We start from the raw sequence: 17,431 nt of genomic DNA on the forward strand, positions 1-17,431 counted from the left end.
TATGTGCAAACAGTGTAAAAATTATGAAAAAAATGTTTATTTGGGATGTTTGGGGTATTGTTGAGACAAAAAGCTATTCGAACAAGGTTTCGAAGGAAACTCTAATGTGTACTTTTCACCATTTTCTGACATTACATAGGCCAAATAATGAATTTAAAAATAATTTAGTAATTGGCAGACAGATCAATAATGAAAACAATTGTGCTTTGCAGCCCTGCAACAATGTAACTCAAAAAATTTAAACTAAATTGTTGATTGATCCAACGACACCAGAGACGGTGGGGAAGGTTTTGAATGCGACTGAAACACACTTACTACAGATCAGGGGCATTTCCTAACCCTAACCCTACTGCAAGTATCACATTTAATCTGAAATGCAATTTTTAATAGTGATGTTAAGACAATTGCTCTGGACAAAAGGGACATCTGCAGGGCAGCTGAGAATTGTCAAACCTATAGCACCGGTGTTTAATTGCTATTTTACTTTTTATTCTGTTTTTACGTTTTTATTTGACCCCTATAATGTTTGCCTCTTTGTGTCGTACAAAGAAAATTAACCAGAAATTGTTTATTTGTACAACCATTTAGGGAATATCAAGTGTTTTCACCGTCTCGCTTTTCTCCAAATCTTGTTACTAACTCCCCAAATATCCTAGATCATTTAACTCATGTCATCTATGCTTAAATGACATCATGTACAGTATTAGCTTAAACATTGTTCATTGGTTAGCTACCTTCTCTGGCACAAATGTCACAGATATGTAGTTCAGGTTTGATCATCTCATTATTCACTAAAACAGTGGTTCTCAAATCTGCAATTTAACTTGCTTAATTAAATATTTCAGTATTTTTTGTTATTTTTGATATTTGGCAAGTGATATTTTATTTGTTGTTCTGAGTTTGTAAGAATTTCTTTAGGTTTTAGGCCATTTCCTGGACAAAAAAAGCAACAACTTCCCTCTGCTTTCCCTCAGCAAGGCTTCAAAAGTCACTTGTTCAGCCTATCTGCTTGGACAGCAATGGAAGACCATCTCTCTGCCCAGAGTATTTGTTTGTTGTGCAAGAATAAATCCATGCACATTGTCTGCAGACAGTCTGTCTGTGCCCTCATAACCAAATGCTAATTTTAGGCTTCATCAACACACCACTCAAAAACCCAACAGCTGCAACAACAAAAGGACCAATTAGACCAGTTCAACCCAATACAAACATGAGTGTTCATATTCATTAACATGGACACTGGGCTTTCTTTACCATGAAGTGATCTTCTCTGCGACATGACATTATTTTACCATCAATACCGACACACCTAAGCTCAATAAAACCAACAGATACAGCCAGGAGCATCATGAAGTAAACTTGCTCAGCAGAGCTATCAATCATCCGCCAGCAGCCAAGAGAGGAAGAGCAAGAAGACAGAAAACAGCTACTGATATTTTACAAACGAGAAACACACCATATAACTGAGGCGAGACGTTTAACATGTACACTTACCTGGGATCTCTGGTCTTCAGTAGGCAGGTAGAGAACCGGTGAAAAAGTGCGTCAACTGCTGCGGTCGTTCAGCAGAAATTACACTTCCGTAGCATGACTTTAGAGCTAACGGCTAACGCTAAGTTAGCTAACAAACGGTCGACCCCGCGCTAGCTTCTTAGTCTTTCTATAATTTAAATCACCGCATACTTCCCATACACCCAGACGATCGTGAAACAACACTTAACGTTACTTGGGAAGTATTTCTAGAGCTTTCATTCACGTTTCTGTCTGTGTAGGTTAGCTAAAAGTTAGTCCGTCCGAAAGTTACTTCTGCCCCGCTTTCCGAGTTATCACTAAACAAAGATGGCGGCCGGATGTGACATAGCTCCTTCTTAACTCAAGAAAAGCTAAACGCGTTAATACGAAAATATAAATTTAAAAAAAATTAAAAAATGCTGCATTTCTTGTAGCTTGTGTTCAGTTGCACTATTAAAAATGTTTTCTTCATTATATTTCATTACTCTAATTACACAGTTTTCTTTTAACATCCTCAATGCTCCTAGGATATTTACATGATTTGTTCAACAAAACTATAACTTCATGTCTTGGCCATCATTTTAATTATTTCAAATTTACTTCTAAACAAGTCGCAGACACAAAGGCACGACAGTTGTTTACCTTATGTGCTGATGATTCACGTCCATCCGTGCTTTAACATTACCATCGTCTATGCAGAAAATAATGTAGAATGTAACTTCCAGAAGCCTGGATGTTTGAAATAACTCCTTCTGATCGGTAACCTCATTTATTGCTTTGAACATTATACAAACACTGAGAGGAGCATTCATTCTCTGTTATGTCATTAAACATCTTGAGTCCTCTGGGTGGTAACAGTATATTTCCATCTCATCTCAACACTGTAGCTTTTAAGGCACATAACGGTTCAGCTGCTTGTCTTTAATCTGAGCACAAAGCAGGAAATCCTCAGAGAAGATGAACGCAACAATTCAACTTGAATCGTTGTCATCTTGTAAATTACACGTCCACATTTTACTAGTAGTGTAGCTCAAACACTGGCTTGGGACTGGTGCCAATTATTCCACACCAGTGACCGAAAACCATGTGTACCAGTTGGGATTATCATTAGATCACTGCAGTGATCTCCTGTGATAAAGGCCTCTCCGCCAACCCATCAGTCATGGGCTTTTTCTGCTTTATGGCTCCACACTGGCTTGCGTTTCTCTATGAAGGCCCGGATCCCCTCCTGTCCGTCTCTCAGAGCCAGGTTGTCTACCATCACCTTGGAGGCGGTGGCATACGCTGCATCCCGACCTTGAGCCATTTGCCTTTGGAGGAAACAAAGGAGAGGAGAGCGCAACGTGTGAAACGTCCATGTATGGAGCTGCTGGACTGTGAACGTGGCTCACAGACAGATCCACTAACAGTGGATGTGTTGGTCCAGAACAGGTGTTTTTTGTAAAATGTAAACTGTAACACCACAAAAATAACCTGTGGCTGATAAATGAGCAAAAGGTTTTACTGATAGTAAAATATTACATATTGATTATTCGTTTGAAGTCTTGTTTTTGACGTATCTCAAGCATCCTGGACTGTATGGTGAGGGGGGGGGGGGTCTGTCTAACCTCTGAGAACTCTCACCTTTGGAAAGTGGCCTTGCCGAGTGCTACGACAGGTCGGCTGGCCTGACACACCCGCCGGGCGATGGCTAAAGTCTCCTCCTCCAGTCGTTCTTCTGGCACCACCTTACTGACCAGACCGTGCAGCAAAGCATCATGGGATGAGATGGGAGTTCCTGTGAACAGCATCTCCAGGGCAACCTGGTACAAACAAGGAAGCAAAGATCAAATATGGTGTGATCCTGGATTTCTGTAGGCTGTTGTATTAGTAAAAGAATAAATCTGACAATAAATCATGTTAGGATCGTAATTTGTGAGAAAGTCATATAAGATTATGAAAATAATTTGGCAAGGATCCCTCAGATTTGGTTATTATTTTTAGAGTTGAACAAACTTTATTATCATAGTTGACAGCAACAGTTCAAAACCCAAAGATCAAGATTCAGTTTTCAATTATATAAAACGAGAGACAAATCCTCACATTGAGCTGGAAATGAAAACAAAAAATCTGCTGTTTTTGTTAGATAAATGACTTCAAGTATTAATAACTAATCAAAATTCTTGCTAATTAATTGAACAAATTTTAAAAAGTATTTAAATGATAACAGTAAAATGTAGCTAAAACACATTTTATTATTATTATTATTATTATTCTCTTATTATTGTTGTTTTACCTGATATGATTTTAGGTTATTTAATTCAATATTATTTTTATATCATTTCAATTGTCTGATTTTATTTGCTTCATCGCAGCCCTGAAATGTTTTAATCCTGGTTCAACCATGTGAAGCACTTTGTACGTTTGGTTTGAAGAGTCCTGGACAAATAAAGTTTATCTTTTTTTTTTTTTTTTTTTTGCAATAAGCACATTGACTAATAATTTCAAGACTTTTTTCCCCATTTCTAAATAATAAATAACTAATAATAAGTGCATTTTTTGACAACTACTGTAGTAAATATCACCCTGAAATAATAGATATAATGCTGTTTGATTGATTATACAGTTACTGTAGGACTGATCAACTAAGGCTGTACTGGAAGCCCTTAATACAAACTGATTCAGATAAGATAAGATAAGATAAGATAAGATAAGATAAGACTTTATCAATCCCCAGCCGGGGAAATTCAGGTGTTACAGGCAGCGGGCAATAACAATGGGAAAATAACAACAGATGTTACATTTAGATCAGATGTCACAAACGTATGCCTCAGGATTTATTAATTATCCCCACAAGTTACAATCTGGAGATTTCGGCCCTCACCTTCCTCGGCAGAGCTCTGCCGATGGCGACCGCCGGCGTCGAGCAGAACAGACCCACGTTGACGCCCGGAGTGCCGAAGGTGGACTTCTCCGACGCCACGGCAACGTCACAGCTGGCAACCAGCTGGCAACCAGCTGCCGTGGCAACACCGTTCACCATGGCGATCACCGGAATAGGTATGTCCTGTATCAGAGTCATTAACTGGAACACAAGAGTGTGTGTGAGATTCAGTCCCGTTCGAAACCTTTAAATCACCGCCAACATCTCTGAGTTATTCAGTCATTAAAACAGATGTTTTTAATAGAAATGGATTGATCTGTTGTCAAACAACAGATGACAGTTGATTTATTTTTGTTTTATGTATCAAATGAAAATTAACAAACATCTCTTGGTTCTTGATTCTGACAAGTGAGGATTTACTTGTTTTTCTCTGTTTTATGTGATTTTAAATTGAATGTATTTGTCTTTTTGTCTCCTCGTCAGACTAAATAAACTCTCTGAAGACACCACCTTTGATTTTGTTGTGATATGCATTTTTCAAAATTACATGCACGACATAATAAAAAAAATGTAGCTACATTAATCAAAATAATGGTTACTTGCAATTGTAGTAGAGACTGGGATTGAACAGGAGATTGGAATAACTGATAATTAAATATGTAATCAATCAAACTGCATCAAATCAGAGGTGAAGAGAGAAAGAAAGAAACTGACCTCCGCACAGGTGTGAAACACCTTTGTATGATACTCTCTGCCCTGCGCTGACGTCAGCTCCTTCAGGTCGTGTCCAGAGGAAAACACTGAACCTTTGGCTGACACGCGCGCGCGCACACACACACACACACACACACACACACACACACACACACACACACACACACACACACACACACACACAATAAAAGGTTAAATTAGCATCTTTCTCTCTCTACCACACACACACATCAAACACCTACCTGATATGATAATAACTCTGAGATCTTCACTGTCCACATCAGTTAGGATGTTCTCTCTGAGGGACTCCAGCATGGACAGAGACAGAGCGTTCCTCTTCCTGGGATTGTTCAGTATTATTCTCCTGGAAGAAGAAACGGACGTTACATTTCACAGTGGTGTTTTGTGTATTTGAGCATAAGTTTCATATGCAGCCATATCAGTGGTTCATTTTTCATGCGGCCAAAGGCACCAAAGTCTACTGTGACAGCAATTCTGTCATTTATTTATGATGCGGTGCACAACAAATACAGGAGACGAAAACAATAAGAATGAACTGCAGCACAGTCGCTTTAAACTGCTGATTACCAGAGGAGTACTATAATCATGCCAGGTTCAGTCAAAGGTTTTTGTCATTTACTTTTTATTGGTTTTTGATTTTGCATGTAAACAGACAAACATTCAAACAATCAACATGAAGACCTACAGGTGAGTACAGAAGTACCGAGGAGAAAAAATAAAAACATACACAAGTGGACTAGTAATCACCTGCAGTTAAGAGAATATAGGCAATCTGATCGTACAGTCTGAAATGACCTGAAATCCGGTCTTATTGTTGAGACAAAAGTACACCATTTTTGCCAATTATCAATAAATGCCTCTTTTTGTGTTCTTAAATTAAACGTAATTCTTTCCATTACAAAGATGCTGTACACTGTATCACTCCATTCATCTACACTGGGTGCCTCCCTCTTAAGCCACTTCTTCGTTATTGATTTCTTACAGGCCACCAATAGTATTCTCAGTAAATATTTATCTTTGTTCCTCCAATCTAGTTCCTGTAAATCCACCAAATATAACAAACTGATATGGAGTACAGAAATAGCGAATGACATTTTCCCATACATATTCTCTCCAGAGCCAGATTCTGAGGTACTGCTGCTTTACCTAAGCATTTTCTGTTTGGGAGACCATTTTAATAGGAAACATAATTTGAAGATAAAGATTTACCAAAATCCCAATCTCATAACTTCAGTAATGGAAGAAGTATTCATTTACTTCAGTAAAAGCTGCAATACCACGATTTAAAAATACTCCATTACAAGAAGGAGGATCTGCATTCATAATCTTGCTTCAGTGCAACAGTACAGGTACTCATTGTCCAGACAAAATATCCTGCAGATTCATGCACTTTAATGCCGTAACTGGACATTTTGGCGCTAATCTGAACTACTTTAGGTTGTGTTTGGTAATTTAATCAAATAATTGTAAACTCAGAATATTTTAATGAGTAGCTTAACCTGTTACTAGTAATTATAGCTGCCATATCTGTTTGAGTATATGTATTTATAGCTTTCCAGGTTTATATTAATTATGAGCACGAGAACGACTTATTAAATCGCTTCTTTCTCTGATTGACACGTCCCGGGTTCCGTAGACCGAACTGTAAAGTGACGCAGGGAACGGGGAGATCCAAACATCACATTTTATCACAAAGATAACTTTTCACAGGAATAGCATGTAGGCCGAATTTACCCGAAGACCTTTGCATGTGCAGTCAAGTACTGAATGCAGCACTGTAGCATGCTGTTGTTGTTAAAGTCAATATCCCTGCATAAATATGCTGTATCTACCTGAGAGCACCTGTCAGTAACGGACGACGAACACATTTCGTTACCGCACCTGATTCCGTTGTCTTGCTGTCTGACTGTCAGCGGCTCCGCTTCAGTCTGAGAGTAAAACCGAGTCCCTGTCAGCAGCGATGTTGTCCTGCTGAGCTGAAATGCACCGACAGCTCTGCACAGCAAACGACGAGCCATGTTTACCCCGTATCTTCACCTTCCCGCTCTCACTTCCGGGTGCAATGACGTCACCTATACGTACGCAACGTCAGACCAAGAGCCAAATTCACAAATCCAAAGGAGCCAGAAATAGAGAGTTATTACTATATATTATTTTTAGAAACTGATTTGTTGGAAAAATTAAATGTATAATTAATAAATAAACTTTAATATCAATACAACTTTAAAACCTGATGGTACTGCATAAATATGATACTATTACTATACCTACTACAAATACTCTGGTGTAGCCACTACAATACCCAAGAGAAACCAGTGAATGTAAGCACAGGACTTTCTGTCTTATTAACAGTTTTGATACTAACAAAAATATCTTTTTAAATTATATTGTCATTTAAATAGATTTATTTTACTACAGGTTTTTATTTGCTTACATAGCAGCACATGAAGGAGGACATGCAGCAGGCGTAATCATGATCTCACAGCATTTCTTCTCATGTATTAAACAGAACTGAAGGAGGCACAGATTATTCCCTCTTCCGTCACCAGTCTTTCTTGGCTTTAGAGGCAAAGGTTTCCACAAGGAGCTGAAAATAATCTTACTTCACTGTACAACTGTGGCGTGATAATAACAATACAAAGCTTACAAAAACTATGAGACTAAAAATAAACTCTTATATTTATTTAATGCCTAAAGGGCTAAACATCTGTGTACAAGTGTCTTGTGCAGTTCTTGCAGTATCTAAATTAATTTCTGTGCATAAATATAAATTCTTTCTGCATTTTGAGAATCCTTTTCAACAATTACAGACCAATAAATTTGTCTCTTTGACATCAGAATAAGGGATATAGGCTCCTACATGCTGACTTATAAACATTTCTATATTAACGGTAAATCACATGTGGTTGCATATGGGAGTGACTGAGCTTTGCGATGGCTCTTTAGGAACCTCTGAGTGACGTCACAGAGACTACATCCATGTTTCATACAGTCCATGTGCACTAACCTGCTCAGCAGCAAACAGCAGACAGACACAGCTAGAGCCCAGCTGGTGAACATGGTGGAGCATTAACAGCTAAAGAGCCCTCAGGAGTTGGTGGACACCAAAAACAGAGCTAAAAGAGTGTGACTATTGGACTTTGATTCATCAGGTGGACACAAATATGACTCCAAATGAATGATAATGTTGATCTGGAGCTGCTGGTTGTGAAAATAATCAACTAACAAGTTCAAAATATCAACTTAAATGATGATTTTGCGTTCACAGCTTGTTTGAAACATCAACTTCACCATTGCTCTCATTTCTGTAGCTGTGCTGTTCCACTCCTGCAGAGACCTTCATCGCTACGATCTTTAGTGGGACTTCACTCCAGGTGCTAACATATGGAAACAGCCTGTCAGTGAAGGTGTGTGTGAAGGTGTGCATGTGTGTGTTCGTGTCGGGATCTGAAAACGACAGCTGTCCACTGTCCCAGTCCAGGTGCACTCGGATCCTCCTGGGGTTCTTCATCACTGACACATCAGATCCTGTGTCTGATGGCGACAGTGCTTTGTATTCACCACCGCAGAACATCAACCTCCACAGTCCGGACCATATGATTCCTTTCCTCTGGATCGACTCTGTTAACACACCCAGAACGAAGGCGGCGTTGTCTCCGACCTCCACCTCCCAGCTGTGAGCCCCAGAGTTAAAGCCCTCGGAGCCCACAGCGGAGATGAAGTGGTCGATCCTCTCCGGGTTGTCGGGCAGCTGCTGCTTTCTCTGCCCCTGTGCCGCGCTGGTCAGATCTTCTGACAGGATGAGGTCTGGATGAGCGGTGTTCGGATCCAGAATCACAGGGCTGTAGGAGACCATCTCCTTCATCTTGTTCCAGATGTTGTAGGTCAGGTTGCCTAGATGTTTGGCCACGTCGATCAGGGCTCCTGGGACCAGCTCTGGATCTCTGGGCAAAGGTTGCTGCCGGACTCTCTCCGCTGTAGCCTCGTAGTCCCGCAGGAATGAGGCGTCTTCAGCCCTCAGCTTCTCCTCTGTGGCTCTGATGGTGTCCGAAAGAGCTGCTATCTCTCTGCTCAGAGCCCCAATCTTCTCCTTCATCCTCCAACTCTTCTCCTCCTCCTCCACCCTCAGCGCAACCATCCGGGCCTCCTCCTCCTCTTCTAGAAACTGGTGAAGCTTCTGGAACGCCTCTTTAATCCTCCTCACTGTGCTTTCTGCCTGGACTTTAATGTGCTCGGCTGTTTGATCGCAGTCTCCTTTAGCTTGATGCATGAGCCTCAGTTTAGCTCGCAGTGGCGTTAAGGAAGCCTGAAGCGTTCTCTTGCTGTCCAGCGCCGCTTCGTCAACAGGTTGGAATCTGTGGTCGCCGTGCGCGCCCGAATCTCTGCAGACGCTGCACACGAGCTGCTGATCATCCACACAGAAGACGTCGAGTTTCTCTGCGTGCAGACTGCAGAGCTGCTTTGACTCTGCTGCAGCAGCTTCAGCCTGTAGGAAGGCCTCACAGCGGCTCCTCAATGCTAAGGAAAAAGGAGGCAACTCCATTGAAGACCTTCTCTTACAGACCGGACACTCAGAGGTTTGCTCAGCTGCCCAGAACTTCAGCAGACAGTCTTTACAGAAGCTGTGTTTACACGACAGGGTGACCGGATCTTTATAAATGTCTCGACAGACAGGACAGGAGAGGTCCATCTCCGATCTGGAAGCCATTCTGTCTCTGCCTTTGCCAAACACTTTGTTTTACTTTCACTTCTGACAGTCGACTCCTAAAGCTCTTATTTGCTGAGTACCATCGGCAGGAAGCAGGTTCAGTATCCTCAGTGTTCTCAGCTGAGCTGTAGCAGCACCTCTTCAGTGGGAGTTTGGTAGAAGTAAATTACAGCTATCTTCTGTCATGTTTTTGTGCTCACGCAGGCAGAAAAACAACACGACTGCTTCCTGCTTCCTGCTTCTTCTCATGTGAGTTGTGGGAGGGGCGGAGCTTCGTTCCAGCTCTCTTACTGCACAGTTAATATACAGACAGATACAGTAAAGGCGTCCTTCTCAAGATTTTTCCCCCAAAATGCATGTCCAGCATGTTATTTGTTTCAGTAATAATAATAGTAATCAATTAATTCAGTTAATTTCTGCAGCTTTTGGAAGCAGTGGTTTTCCTTTTACAACTATAAAATAAGTTAATTATTAATTTAAGTGTCAGTTCTCTTACTGGAGCGCACTGTAAGCAGCAGATGCTGCTGTTTCTTTTAATTATTACACTTATTATTACAGCTAAGGATGTGAAATTGCCACTTTTGTACTGCTATAATCCTAAATTCAACGAAACATACTGTAGAGACCATGAGCACAACCGTGTTTCATTACTTTCTTTTACCCACAGCCCACAGACTTCAAGTGTCAGCATTAAAGCAAAACAAACTAAAAATGAATTGTTTTCAGATCTATACTCTGCAGATTCCTCTGAATGCATTTTTATACTGTGTCTGCAAACTCCACTGATAAATTGAGGGTGGATGAATGTTTTCAGTGGGGTTGGTTTTTTATGTGCATGACCTTCTGTAGATACAGAATTTATTTATATACTTATACAGATGCATCTCTTTGGTTTATTTATGAATAGATTTACTCACTTGGACCACGTGAGCAGCTCACACATCGAAACCATGTTCAGATAAAGTGAGTGTATTTATTCTCAAACAACACAAATGACAAAATAAAGTGAAAATACTCACATACAGTACAGTGATTGAGTGCCACTAGTTACCACTGTGACATTAATCAATAAGAAAATATATCTCCCTCAAAACAGTAAATTGGGCGTAAAGGCCCAGTGTTTGTAGTTATTGCTTTAATGATAACGAACAGAGAAAAACGGAACTAAAAACATTTAAAAATGTTTTGCTTCTGGTGTTTGGTGGCTCTGTCGGGTTTTCTAACAGCTAATTCTACTTTAAGAGCTAAATCACTCCATGAACATAAACACGGAGTAACGTTAACGAGTCCGGTTTCAGTTCCAGGTCATCAGGTACCAACTTCTTTTCACTGCCCTCGGCGTCTCATACGGACAAAACCTTTTGCTAAGGAGGGTTGAATCAAGGGCGACTGCTGAAACCTCTCATCCAGTGGGCTTCTTCTGCTCTGACTGACTGAGGGCTCGTTACCACGGTCACTGAAGCCATTGTGTCGCTGGTGCGCCTGGCTGTGTAACACCAGTCGTTGGACTCACCTGAGGCCAGGTGTGAACAACTGTTGTGAGTTTTCACATGAGGCCAACTCTGAATAATTGTTAAATCTCTTGGGAGGGAATAAAAGGAAATCATTGAGGGATGGTTTCTATCTTCTTTTTATATTTGTATGCTTTAACATCTGCATAAGATGCAGCAGATTTTCAACTGACTCTAAATCAAACCCATCAGCGGCCATATTGGATAGCAACTGCTCCACCTGACGTAGTAGAAAGAGTCTCTAGTGACACCAAAAGTCAGTTATCTCTTCCTAAACCAAGTGGTTTTGGTGCTTGATTCTCACCAAACTGCAGCAGTTTCACAACATTAACCAGGTGTTAGAAGGACTTTCTGTCAGGAAGGCACACAGACACTAAAGGGTACTCTGTATGAGACGCCAAGGAGCATGACAAAGCGGCGTTGGTATCTGGCGACCCGGGAACGTGTTGTATTAACAGTAAAAGTGCTGGGAGATAAGTCTAGATAAGGCAGGGAACAGAAACACAATGAGTCCCATCAGAGCAGGAGAAACACCCACAATCCTCCTTCCCACCAGGAGGAGCAGGGCAGCCAGCAGGAGGCAGGCCTCATGTCAGGTGACGGCGTTCATCGTCTGGCCTCCCTCAGTCGGGGTGAAGAACTGGACTTTGGGCGTGGCGATCCCCGAGTTGTTCCTGCGCAGGTTTCCGCTGCTTCCTGCGCCTTTACGCATGGAGTTGTTGCGTCGCATGGAGTTGCGCTTCCTCAGCGAGTTCTGGTGCGACAGCTCGCTCTTCTGCAGAGTCTGGATTAGGATGGACGGCTTCTCGTCCAGTTCTCTGGCGCTGCAGCGCGGCGTCGCCACCTTAAAGAGCAACAACAGAACGTTTCCTGCACGTTATGACCACATGTCAGTGTGAGGTTTGGACTGCAGTGAACAAGACCGTACAGCCTGATGCTAGCAGCCTCGTACGGCTGTACTCAGGCATGGCAATTGAGCTAAATGCTAATGGCAGCATGCTAACGTGCTCACAATGACAATGCTAACATGCTGATGTTAAGATGGTATATGCTAAGTGGACATGATATTCAACACCTGCAGCAGATGTAATGTTTTTGTTGCCCTTCTTTCTGTTCGCCATCTTAGCTTAGTGTGTTTGTGCTAGCATGCTAACATTTGCGAATTAGAGCCTAATCATAGACCCACGCTCCTAGCATAGCTACAAATTCAGAAAAAAAGCTAAAGAATAATGACAATAAAATGCAATGAAATTGAAGCTTAAATGGGAAAACTGGGAATTAAAGATGGGAAACATAAAACTCTTTAACATTTAAAAGACGTCACATGCTGCTGATTAACAAGAAGAAAGTCTGAAGTAAAAAAACAGATTATATATTCGTAATAAGTGAATTCTGGTTCCTCCCATTGCTTCTCCTTTGATTGTAAATAAAAATAAGGATAAACAATGATTATTAGTCAGGAAACCACCAGGAAGTGCGGGAGGCTTTGAAACCAGTTTGATGCACACTGGCTCAGACACTTTTCCCATAGACTTCCAGAAGGAAGGTCACAGGTAAGAATCAGGTAACAAGGAAGCACCAGTCTGATTATACAAGGACTAAAATCAGTGCAGTGATCACTTCGTTGAACTCTCACCTTCACCGTGTTACCGAACTTGGAGTAGTCCACAGAGTACACGCCCTCCTCCTCTGTCACTATGGGAACGAAGCGGTGACCCCACTGGATCTCCTCTGAGACGTAGGAGGTCCGGGCCTGCGTGGTGATCCCGGTTGTCTCCACGACCCCCTCCAGGATGACGATGACCTCCAGGTCGCTGCACTGCAGCTCCATGGCCGACAGGTCGTACAGCGGGCTGAGAGCACAGCGCAGTTTCAGATAACGTCATAAAAACACCCAAAAAAGACTTATATTTTGCATTTATCTGCCGATGAAGACTCTGATCTGCAGTTGAAACTTTCATTTGCTTCAAATTGATTATTTGCAGCCGTGGGTACCAGCTTCACTTCCTCTCTGCAATGCATTGTTTGATAACACTCATCACCATCTTGCTCAGAATTAGTGCAGTTTTCTCTTTAGTGCTGTACGTTTGTGTCTGTCCAGCAGGTGGAGGTAGTGAGTTACACACAGTGTTCATGCTCAGATCTGCAGCTGCAGGACTGACGTCATCTCCTGCCTCACACTGTCTCACTGTGACATCCTTAAAAACTGTTCAGAGGCCCAAAGAGATCACATGCTGCATGATTTGAAAAGTAAAGGAAGAATCAGAGACTGTAAATATGACTCTGTATTTTAGTTGCGTGCTGGATGTTCTGGCCCAGCGTTCATGGAGCAGCACCTGTTTTTGTCGATGACGTGGCAGATGATGAGCGGGGCGAGGAGGAACAGGCTGTTGCTGGCCACGGCACTCTCCGTCTGTACGTCGATCTGATGGATGGGGATCACCTCCCCCTCAGGTGTGGTCGTCTTCCTCACCACCTGCAGATGAAGGAGGCGAAGTTTGTCAGGACATAAAGGCAAAACTTCATCCTTCAGTTTATCACAAACATTCAACACATCTGGACATACGTGTTTTTTTTCTTTTAAGTGATCAACAAGTGGACCCGCGACTCAGAGGTAAAGACGACAGAGCGAGCTAGACACCTGTGAACTCACCTGTAACCTGACAGTGGCTCCTATGATCATGCTCTTCCTCAGATCTCCGATCCGGATCATGAAGCACAGGCGGTTGTTTCTGACGGCGATCACGGCGTGACGGCTGAAGATCAGCGTCTCTGCTCGCCGGTTTGACTGAGCCGTCTTCATGAAGATGCAACCTGAGGACGGAAACAGACGGATCATCAGAGATCCCACCGGATCCCACCTGGATTCACAAGTTCTGTGAGCTCCACCTCCAACAGGAGAATCCTGCTGCTTTGCTTTAATCTAATCAATATATAAAAGTTTAACAAACATTATATATAATAAGTATATTATATCTTTTACTGCAGTAAAGGATCTAAATACTTCCTGAATCACTTTGTCACTTTGGATCATGTGAACTGAGCCTCAGGAGGAGGTGAATACGTTCAAATATTAAAGCAGTGATGAGGATGCTGCTGTTGCCATGGTTCCCTTCATCACATGTGGCAGATCAGACTTTGACAGAGTTTTGAGCTCTTCAGCCAAACGATCGTCTTCCCTTCTCATATTGTTTGATTTGAATAAGTCACAAGAAAAAAAGAAGAAAAGTCAGAAGAAATCCAGAAATATATATTTTTCTGTCTTTCTTCACCTTTCAGATAAGATGCTGACCGCTTGGAGTGAGTTTGGGGCCCTTTTGGAGGGCCTGACCCCGAGGTTGGGAACCTCTGCCTTACACAGATGCTCATCATCACTGTGCCTGTGATTGGCTGAGCTAACACCTGTCTGTATTCACTCCAAACTGTGTAACTCCAAGTGTCACTCAGTCACTCCCCCTGGTGGCCAAACACAGCATCAGCACCAACGTCCTTTGAAACCTCCAAACTTCAAGTGTTCAAATGAAACCTCACAACTTGCTCAAGTCCCATTGACTTTCATGCAATTCAAATAATTCGGCTCTTTTCGTTGCAGTTGAATTGCAAAACATTGCTGCTGAGTTTTTCCACATAAACTTTATCGATCCCTCGGTGGAATTCACAAGCCACCCAGCAGCGTGTCGTTAAATGAGCTCCACCTTTACGAGCTGCGACTTTAAAGTGCAGAACACATGAATGCATCAATAATTATAATCCAGTAAAGAAATATTTATGATTCTGAAACGGACTATTGTGCATGATGAGTGCTTCTACTCGATGCTGAGGTTAATACTTCTGAATGCAGGACTTTTACTGCAGTACTTCCTCCATCGCTGTTAATCAGCTTTGGTCTGTTGTGCAGGAGGAGCAGCTTCATGCTGACTTTCCTCTGATGGCTTCATCCTCCCCCCCTGAACCCAGCCACAGTGTGTGAGTCTCACCCAGCATGACAGCATTGATGATGAGTCCCACTATGTTCTGCATGATGAGGACAGTGATGGCAGTCGGACACTGTTCTGTTATCATCCGTCCTCCGAAGCCGATGGTCACCTGAACCTCGATGGAGAAGAGGAAGGCTGAGGTGAACGACCTGAGGAGAAAGATTCAGAGAGTTCTTCATCTTAAAATTAGACTTTTTTAAAGCGAGTTTGGGACAGTTTCATTCTGTCCAGCAGAGTCTGTCCTCCGTCTTTTGGGCCCCACTTTGAGATTTTGGCAGATATGAGGGAAATATTTTTAGAGAAGCAATTTAAAATGTTCCTGACGTTCAGTGAATTTATCTGAAATCAGTCTGACCCTTTTTCTCAAGGACGTTTGCTCCCATTTAAGGCATCGTTTTGTTTAGACTCGGTCCACCGTGCAGCGATGAGACTGAGAAACATTCACGAAGCAACAAAACGGAAACGAACATGTTGCAGCCCTGCAGCTGCTGGAAGCTGCATCGCTTCAGCTCATCATGTGTGATATTCAAACCAGGGAAGCAGCGATGGAAGCAGTACTCAACGACAAAAAAACTGTACTAGCTGAATGTACTCAAAATACGCAAAGTAAAAGTACTCATTAATACTGACGCAGCAGTTGACTGTTGCAGCTGCTGCAATGGTTCCCAACCTCGGGGTTGGGGCCCTACAAAGGGTCGCCAGATAAATCTGAGGGGACTTTTCTCTGTCTGTTTCAGTTATTTAAATGAAACTACACGACTGCACACCGATCCTTTCCAAACGGGACACAATCTGTAACAGAGTGTGGTATTTTCATGTTTTTTAGTGTAAAATCGTAACCTGGAAAGTAACTTTGGCCTTTAAATAAACGTGTTGTAGGAATTAAAGACCAAATATTTCCCCCCGAAATGTTGCGAAGGAGAAGTGTGAAGTGGCAGAAGACGGAAAGAGTGAAGCTACTGAGGTACAAAGACATGGAGAGGAGAGAGAGAGGAAGGAATGATGGAAAGAATGAAGGAAGGAAGGAGGAAAGGAAAGAAGGGATTCTGAGCTACAGTAAGAAGGAGGTGCCAAACTCTCCCTCCCCCCTCCTGCAGTCTTTACTTTATTTCCTCTGAAATTATAAACTCAAAAGTTCCCTGACTTCCTGTCTTAATTAAAGCCTTTCTCCCCTCTCCTCCTCTTCCTCTGTCGAATTTAAAAATGGAGGCAGAGAGGAGGAAGAGGAGGGTGGGGGTCGGGGGGTTTAAGGATGGAGAGAGAAAGAAGTTTAGTAACAGCAAAAAAGTCTCATCAAACACACTTTAACAAAGCAAACCGTTTCGCTCCATTATATCTACAGCTGCCTGCGGCTTTCTCACTTGACATCGGTGACGCAGTGGGTCCCGTTCTGCCGCTCCGGGTCCAGGTCTCCGTGCGCAAACGCCACCAGCCACCAGCTCATGGCGAACAGCAGCCAACTGCTGACAAACGTCGTGGTGAAGATGACCAGCGTGAAGCGCCATTTCAGGTCGACCAGCGTGGTGAACACGTCCTGCAGGAATCGGCCCTGCTCGCGGATGTTCTTGTGCGCCAAGTTGCACGAGCCGTTCTTGGCGATGAAGCGCGCTTTGTTCACGCGGTCCCTGAACACCGGCTTGCGGGGCATCCGGGAGACGAGCCCCGGCAGACCGAACTCCTCCGGGATGATGCTTTTTCTGGCCAACATGTTCTGCTGCTGCTCCGGTGAAGAAAGACGCGCGGAAGCTGCTTCTCGGTCCGCCTTCAGTGCGTCTTTACGCGCGGGGAAAACATGGCCACCTGCAGGAAAACGCTCAGACACATTTGGGGATGTTTCGGAGCGACCGCAGCGCGCCGCCTCTGCTCAGCTCCTCTGAGGGCTGGGACGGTCTCCACTCTCCTGTTGACGTAGTCCAGTATCCAGAGTCTAGACCCGCTCAGACCAGGGTGCTGCTGCTGCCCTCATGGGCCATTCAGGCACCGTCGGAAAACACGGATCAGATCAAAAGAACCGAACCAGAACCAATTAAAAATCTTTTGAATAATAAAAAAATCATGTCTCAACTTTAAAGTTTAGTCTCAAAAGTTATTTTATACTTTAAATGAATATATCGTACACATTAAT

The 17,431-nt window shown here is 42.7% G+C and overlaps 3 protein-coding genes across 3 annotated transcripts; all 3 read right to left on the reverse strand.

Moving 5' to 3' along the window:
• Window positions 1–2,168: 2,168 nt before the first annotated feature.
• Window positions 2,169–7,140, reverse strand: echdc3 (enoyl CoA hydratase domain containing 3). The gene is made up of 6 exons (XM_041963528.1): window positions 6,992–7,140; window positions 5,332–5,453; window positions 5,090–5,187; window positions 4,376–4,576; window positions 3,136–3,314; window positions 2,169–2,822 (listed from the first exon to the last, which is right to left on the reverse strand). Exons 1-6 carry the CDS (start codon window positions 7,126–7,128, stop codon window positions 2,669–2,671), a joined length of 891 nt encoding a protein of 296 aa, XP_041819462.1. The 5' UTR covers window positions 7,129–7,140; the 3' UTR covers window positions 2,169–2,668.
• Window positions 7,141–8,372: 1,232 nt separating this feature from the next.
• LOC121625452 (nuclear factor 7, ovary-like) lies at window positions 8,373–10,047 on the reverse strand. Its single transcript, XM_041963526.1, has one exon. It carries the CDS (start codon window positions 9,816–9,818, stop codon window positions 8,373–8,375), a length of 1,446 nt encoding a protein of 481 aa, XP_041819460.1. The 5' UTR covers window positions 9,819–10,047.
• Window positions 10,048–11,306: 1,259 nt separating this feature from the next.
• Window positions 11,307–17,014, reverse strand: kcnj8 (potassium inwardly rectifying channel subfamily J member 8). The gene is made up of 6 exons (XM_041963527.1): window positions 16,668–17,014; window positions 15,307–15,455; window positions 13,983–14,143; window positions 13,666–13,805; window positions 12,966–13,182; window positions 11,307–12,173 (listed from the first exon to the last, which is right to left on the reverse strand). Exons 1-6 carry the CDS (start codon window positions 17,012–17,014, stop codon window positions 11,922–11,924), a joined length of 1,266 nt encoding a protein of 421 aa, XP_041819461.1. The 3' UTR covers window positions 11,307–11,921.
• Between the last annotated feature and the right edge of the window lie 417 nt (window positions 17,015–17,431).

The sequence above is a fragment of the Chelmon rostratus genome, chromosome 22 (assembly GCF_017976325.1).
Source record: "Chelmon rostratus isolate fCheRos1 chromosome 22, fCheRos1.pri, whole genome shotgun sequence".
Taxonomy (NCBI): Eukaryota; Metazoa; Chordata; class Actinopteri; order Chaetodontiformes; family Chaetodontidae; genus Chelmon; species Chelmon rostratus.